This window comes from Nannobrachium achirus, assembly GCF_963921795.1.
Source record: "Nannobrachium achirus genome assembly, chromosome: 2".
Taxonomy (NCBI): domain Eukaryota; kingdom Metazoa; phylum Chordata; class Actinopteri; order Myctophiformes; family Myctophidae; genus Nannobrachium; species Nannobrachium achirus.
Window position 1 is genome coordinate 21,755,000 of NC_137811.1, and position 7,787 is coordinate 21,762,786.

Here is a 7,787-nt window from a genome sequence, read left to right on the forward strand (position 1 = left end):
TGCTATTCCAGTAAGTTAAAACTTGCATTACTCAATGTCAATTGCACACAGAGTGATTATTTATTTCTGGGTAAAACTTCAAAATGTTTCGTTCAAAATGAGACCATGCCCAATGCATTACTCCAAATGGTTTAAAAACAATCAATTTACTTTGGGTACGTTGTGTATAGGCGTTTTTTGCAAATTATACAGGATTGTTAACAGGAACTGTTTGGTTGCAAGGTGTTGCATGGCGAGTCAACAGTGTGGTTTGGGTTTTAGACCTTGATGGCTCTCTTGAAAAGTTGTTCAATTGGTTGCATGACTGTGGCACAATATTCAGCTTGCGATAAGATCATAAAGAGATATGTTTTTGCAGCAGCAAGACAAGAAGGGCCTAATCCGTTTGAAGTTTTGCAGATTGAATTGTACTGTATTTGTCACCACCTGACAGGTTTTTTGAAAGTCAGGTTTGGATACAATATGATCAATTTCACCCTCTCCAGAAACACCTCGGGCCTGCTTTCTCTCCCTTGTTTGCAGAAAAACTATTTTGCTTTGTGTTTAACATTAAACATGTGTCTCTCCAGACTTGAACCTTGTTCAAAGCACATGTGAGACTAGATGATAATATCTCAAAAGTTGTTACCATGTATGACTGCATCCTCAGCATACATTTGTACATTGAACATTGGGACAGATATCAGGCAGATCACCAGTTTTATCATTGAATAACTGGTCACTTGCATCATGAAGTTCCATTATCATTATGACCAAAAGGATATGAACCAGACTTATGGTACCACAACACCATACATAGCATGGCTGCTTGTGATATCCTGCAAGCAGACAGACCAAAGTCTGACAGAAAACATTACATTGTTGATGGATTGAGGTAATAAATAGGTGGAAATCCCTCTGGCCACTAAAAGGAACCTAATGATGTGGACCTAAAAGCTTTCTTCACCTCAGACTACCCGAGTCCTCACAACGCTGTGGTGCTTGGTTTGCTGTGAGTGTGAGTGCACACGTGTGTCAACAGAGAGAGACACATTTTACTCATTACCGCATTATGTACACAGTGTGTTTATGTGTTGAAGTCTTTTCAATGTGCACATTAATGTGAACCGAGCAGCTGCTACAGGTCTGTTACAGAGTAAACAGTGTCCCATTAAAGCTCTGAACAGCTGTGAAACAAATTTTACAATGCCAGATTCAGCATATTAAGTATGGATGTAAGATAAATGTTTAATTAATCCTATAAAATCAATCGGTTGTCAGCACTTGCAATGGAAAAGTGAAAGCAAAGTGAGCGGGTAGCTTTGATGAATAGGCTATATAGGCTACTGATGATATTGGCCTGCTATAGGCTACTGATGATATTGGCCTCCTTTAGTTAGATGTCCTTATAACGACTTATAACGTTTCAGTGGTTTATGGAAGGGTTTGAATGAACCATGCATCATCAGGAAGTACACCCTCAGCAAAAGCCATTGCAGAAAACAGACATGATTGCATTAGATTCTGACTCAGGGAGTCTGGACTGTGTCTCCTCAATTAACCCGAATCCATGCCCTGTTTAGCAATCCAACCTAAAAGCTCACAGTGTAAGCCTATAGCTATTTTCACAAATGTTTCCCTGTTTTTTGCAGAATATTCACCTATTATGATATTATTATATGCCCAAAAGAGAGAATCTAGGGTTCATGTGGTTAAGATGGGTTTTTCTGATATGAATACATTTGTTCCAATAAGCAAGCTATTCCTCCAGGCCTAGATCATCAGATAATTTTAATATAAAGAGTACCAATAACAGCTTCACCCTGAGCTGTCATCCTGTGTGTGTGTGTGTGTGTGTGTGTGTGTGTGTGTGTGTGTGTGTGTGTGTGTGTGTGTGTGTGTGTGTGTGTGTGTGTGTGTGTGTGTGTGTGTGTGTGTGTGTGTGTGTGTGTGTGTGTGTGTCAGGTGCACATAGCCTATCACAGTTAGACTATCTGCCATTGCAAACACAAGGCAGCAGTGATATTGTCTGGCTACATGAGGCTAGGGTGCACAAATGGAGTATAGTTGTAAATGCTGCTCCCAAGTGGTATGTTTCAGAAATGTATCTGTATCTTTGGCTGTTCCCCTGCATTCACAGTATAGTGATGCACAGAAGTGGGGATTGAATCCGGGGCTCCCACTCGCCAGACCAACGCACAACCCATCCTGCCAACCAGGCTCTCAGCCCGATTTGCAGGGCTGTGTGGGCTGGTTCATGGTTGTACTGAACTATGGGGGCTACATAAGCATGGAAACAGATTTTAGTTTGTTTTTGTTTTTAAATCAAAAAATGTATTCCTTAAGCTAAGCTGCAGTTGTATGATAATGAAAGGATACTTGTTTTTCCTTTCCACTGAATTACCAGTTGTTTCATATACACAGTATAAATATTCACTGTTTCTGACCGCTCCTGCATCTGCCTATGTCTGTTTGTATGTAGGCTACTGTATGTATGTATGGCCAATATATATGTAGGGCGCCAGCCGCTCACTTCACACTGAGTGTGATTTTTAGAGCAAATTTAAAGAAAGAAATTCGGACGACCTATTGAGGTTTCTCAAACCTTCACCCATCACAGCCAGAATCCAACGTAAGTTAGTATTCTTGAGCTGCAGTAGCCGGAGAGATTCATTGTAAACCTTAATTACTAGTTATTATATTTGTATATTTTAATTATTATTGCAAAACATACATTAACAACTTCAGCCCTATATATATTTTATACATTTGAAAATAGCAGATCTACAAGCTCACAATGCATCACATCTTGTAGATCAGCTTTCACATTTTGAACTTATTCTGCACAATGAATACTTTAAGTATATATTTTGATGCCGACACTTTTATACTTGGGTCAAGTCCATTTTTAATATGGGTATTTCTACATTGCAGTATAGATACTTTTACTTAAGTAAAACATTTTGAGTACTTTTTCCACCACACTGCAATGTGATTATGTAACATTCCTCAGTGTCCTTCCGTCAGCAGGTGTACAGGGAGGCAGTGAAGACTATGTCCCGGCGGATGGCTAGGGACGCCTTCTCCATCTTGCTGCCCAGGACGGCGTCCCCCACGATGCGCGCCGCCTGCCTCACCTCCTTCAGCAGCTCGTCCAGCCGCTGGATGCAGCGCACCACCGTGCCCTCCTGTACGTCCGTCAGCCGGGCCACCTCCGCGAACGGCGTGCCCTGGGCCCAGCAGTACACCACCTCCGTCAGGCCGAACTTCAGCTGGCCCACGAAGTCATCCGCCGAAGTCTGCCCGATCCCGTGGTCGCTCTGAAGCTCGCCGATGCGCCGGGCGACCGCCAGCACGCGGCCGATGCCCTCCTGCATCGTGTTGGTGACGTGCGGTTCCACCTGCGTGTTCTGCGTGAACACCAGACAGGCCAGCAGGGCGGCGCTCTCCTCGGGGGACAGGGGACCCAGGGCGTTCTCGAACAGCAGCTCCGTGAGCAGCAGCTCGTGGTTGCTGAGCTGGCAGGCCACGCGTCCCTTCAGCTGCACCACCCCGCCGTCATCAACGTACTTCAGGGCCTTGAGGACTTGGATCCTCTGGTGGTACTCGGGGAGCAGGGTCAGGGATCTGTCCGACACCTGGTACTCCAGCTTCTCAAGCTCCTCCTTCACCCTCATCCTCTCCTGGATGCGTGCAAACTGCTCCGAGAACGTGGGGGAGTGGGTGCAGTTGAAGTCCTTCAGGCTGCTCTGGAGCACGCGCAGCCTCATGGAGGCCTCCACCACGTCCACGCTCTTCAGCTGGAGGTCATTCACCGGGTCCAGGGTCGCCACCCCGCCGGGGTTGGCCTCCGCCAGCCTCAGGAGTTCCTGCGTTGCCGTGGAGACGGCCTGGCCGGGAGGGTCCTGCCTGAAGCGCAGTTGCTGCCGCTTGTTGTGGTCGTCAACGATCCTTTCGGGATTCACCTTCAGAGTTTTCACTGCGATGGCGGAGATGTCCTGCAGCTTTAACTTCTGTACGGTGTGGCCGCACGGCCCTTCAGGTATGAAAAGAGCAGTGTTGTACGCTTGAGGTAAACTTCCAGCGTTCAGACCGTTCTCTCCCAGGTGCTCGCTCCCCTTCTCACACATTATCAGAGTGGTAAACACACGGTTCGCAGAGTCACCGGACACCTGGAGGACGACTCCCAGAGCTCTAGAGTGCTGTGCATTCTTGACGACGACTACTCGTCCCGCAGACATGGCTTTCAGACCGTTCGCCGACTCCACAGTCGCTTGCCGAAGGGCCTCGGATGTAATGCGTAGCTCAGTGACAGCCCTGTAGTAGGGCAGCAAGTCAGAGAGCTGCCCCTCTGTTTCCAGATGAGGAAGAGATGTCAGAGTCTCCTTCAACTGCCCGATCTGCTTCTCCTGGGACTGTGTGTCTCTGTGACTCTCTGAGAAGCTGCGTTTCATCATGTCTGTGACGTGGAGCGCTTCCACACGAAGCAGATTGAGAATCATGCAGTATGTGAGTCTGAACTGAGAATGGAGGACCGTAGGCTTACCCAGCATCATCACATGGAGTTCTCCCATGTCGTGGACACCCGCCTTGCACAGGATGATCACTGTTCCTGTTGCGTCCAAACCTCTCCTACCGGCTCTGCCTGCCATCTGGATATACTCGCCGGGTAGCAGGTTTCTGAACCCTGCGCCATCGTGTTTACGGATGCTGTCGAACACCACTGTCCTGGCAGGCATGTTGACTCCCATAGCAAATGTCTCTGTGGCAAACAGGACCTTCACCAGTCCCCTGGAGAACAACATCTCAACGACCTCCTTTAGAATGGGCAGGATCCCACTGTGATGGACAGCTATTCCTCTTTTCAGTAATTCTCTCATGAACAAGATCTGGGGAAGCTGTCTGTCGTCGCCTCTGAGTCGACTCAGGCTCTTCTTGAAGAAGGAGTGGATCTCCACCTTCTCGAGGGACGAGGTCAGGTCCATGGAGGACAGAGAGTGTGCGTTGTCGTCACAGCGCGTCCGCGAGAAGGTGAACGCGACCACGGGAGTCTGCTGTCTCTGAGACAGCGAGTGGAGTAAAGATAGCCACACCGCTCGGTCCTGGTTGGGCGTTGTGTACTGAGATGCGTTCTTTGTACCAAACGACTGGGCGTGTTTACTGGTACGTTCCTTCTTGGCCTCCACTGCTGCATAGTACCCTTTAGTGAGGAAGTGTCCCGTGGCGTCTACCAACAGGAAGAGCTCTTTCAGTGTCTTGTTGCTGTTTCCTGTGTACAGGAAGTGCTCCAGAGGAACGGGTCTCTTTACTGTGCTGATCACATAAATGTGTCTCTTCTTAATACGGCCAATCCACTCGCTGAACTCCAGGGCGTTGGGCACGGTGGCGCTGAGGAGAATGATGCCAACGTGTTCAGGAAGCATGATCAAGACTTCCTCCCAGACCACGCCTCTCTCTGCATCATTGATATAGTGAACCTCGTCAAAGATTACCCACTCCAAGTCGCGGATGACCTCTGAGCCGTTGTAAAGCATGGACCTGAGAATCTCAGTGGTCATGATGAGACAAGAAGCCTCTGGACTTAGCTGGACATCACCCGTCAGCAGCCCCACGTCTCCAAATGTTTTCTTGAAGTCCCTGAACTTCTGGTTGGACAGAGCCTTGATGGGGGAGGTGTAGATGGTCCTGGTCATGTGTTTCTGGGAGAGGGCGATGGCGTACTCTGCCACCACGGTCTTTCCAGCTGAAGTGTGTGCTGCCACAAACACAGAGTCATGACACTCCAGTCTCAACACGGCCTGCTTCTGGAACAAGTCCAATTCAAATGGCCACTTGAAAGCTGGGTTGGGGATGCGTTCATGGAAGTCATGGCAGGGTGAGGTGATATCGACAGGTATGGCCCATTTCTTCTTTTCTTCCGGGACCTCTGCAGGCTTAGACACTCCTCTTTCCTTCTCTGATGTAGAGGGGGGCGACACAGCATTCTTGATGCCCAGGTCCTCCAAGCTGTCCGCACTCGTTAGTGTCTGTGTTTCACTGTTTTCTTGCCTTTTCTCCTTCTTCTCAAGGTGCAGGTCAAACACATCATCAAATGTAGAAAGAAGAGATAGGAGGTTTACTTTTTCCTTTGCCGTTTTGGCATCTTTATCAGCAAAGTCCATTCCAGCTTTAAATCCTGGAGGCACTGTAAGCAAACCGTTCTCAAAGTCTATGTCCTCCTCCAGCTCAGATTTCTTCTTGATCTGTTCCAGAGTAAGTTCCTCCATGCCTGCAGGCAGGAAGGGGTAGTTAGTGTTGCTTCCTCTCAGGCTCTCTGACGGACGGCCAGGTTGACGTTGTAAAGACAACGAATTCTTGGCCGATAGCCCTGTGTCCTCCAGCAACACCTCTGCGAAATCAAGTAGCATTCCTGTTGTCGGATCCCTGACCACCGATAAGCCAGAGTGCAGTGGAGCCGGGGCGCAGTGGAGCAGAGACTCCACGTGAATGTCCCTCTGACTTATTGTCAGAAACTTTTGGAAGGCAGCGTCTGTGTCGTGTATCGGAAGCCAGGCGGGGTCGTGTAGAAACCGCCTCTCTATTTCCGTCTCCAGGCTCACGTCGGTAGGAGGCAGTCCATGAGGAAGCGTGCTCTGTGGGGGTAAGGGATGACCGTGTGGCAGAGGATGGGTGATCAGCTCCAGCCTCCCAGAACAACCCATCTCCAGCAGTGAGAGAGGCAGGTCCGTAGGGCCCGCGGGGGGCAGATCTATTCTTTTCATCACTCCACTGGCCAAATCGCAGCTGAGATCCGAAGTATTACTTCCGGGTTGCTTGGATACACGTGTGTGCACGTATCCAGGTGCTTCTGTTGCACTGCAGTATAACTCCATGATGAGGCTAAACAAAATGTCTCGAGAATTGTTTGTTCCTCAGAACCTCTATAACACACCCACAAATCTAAACAAGTCTAATGACAATCAAAATAAACTCACCTTAAAGTTGAACTGTCTGTCATCATCATGTCTGACATCACATACCACATGAGACTGACAGAGTATGTCCATATATAGACCACATGAGAATGACACAGTATATGTCCATAGATGGGCATTCCAAGATATGAGCTTAATATTGATGACATCAGGGATCTCCATATATGGGCATGAAAGGGACATGGACTGAGACAGAGATCTCCATATCTAGCCAATGAAAATATTAGTGAATTAGTTTTCCCCATTGACTTGAAAGGGGACCACGGCAACCACATTTGCAATTTCCAATTGCATCTTTCTAGTTGTCTGGCTTACCAGGTGCCTTGGATCGATGGTCGATGTTGGGGTCCTCTGAAGGTAGGAGGCGGGGGGGCTGCAATGGTGAGCCTTGCCAGTCCGGATATTACATGTGAAGCTGATCCACCATCATTAGGCCATTTTAACAAGGGCATTAACCGACTTCATTACACAAGTCGACTCCCACCAGGGAAAGGGAAAGTCGAAAGTTGAAAAAAATAATTAAAAAAAATCAAACATTATTTTAACTCCATGTGTGCGTGTGTACAGGATTCAAACAGTAGGATTGCTTATTGTCAAGGACAGAATGATTCCGTCCTTTAATGCCCTAAATTTAACACACACTGTACACCGCCATGGACGACTTAAGTCATCAAATAGCTTTTCAAATGGTTAACCTAGACTCCGCTCTCCCGCAATCATGAGTGATGCAAACACCCAAATTCAACACCCAAATTCTCAAAACAAGCCTTTTCTACAGAGTATAACTAAAGCACCGTCACTGATGATCGCAGACTTCGCAGTTATACTTTTTCT

The 7,787-nt window shown here is 47.8% G+C and overlaps 1 protein-coding gene across 1 annotated transcript; it reads right to left on the reverse strand.

Moving 5' to 3' along the window:
- Positions 1-3,002: 3,002 nt before the first annotated feature.
- On the reverse strand, positions 3,003-6,740 carry LOC308297176 (superkiller complex protein 2-like; the record flags this gene model as incomplete). Its single annotated transcript, XM_080740592.1, has 1 exon — positions 3,003-6,740. The coding sequence occupies one exon, from the start codon at positions 6,738-6,740 to the stop codon at positions 3,003-3,005; it is 3,738 nt and encodes a 1,245-aa protein (XP_080596718.1).
- Between the last annotated feature and the right edge of the window lie 1,047 nt (positions 6,741-7,787).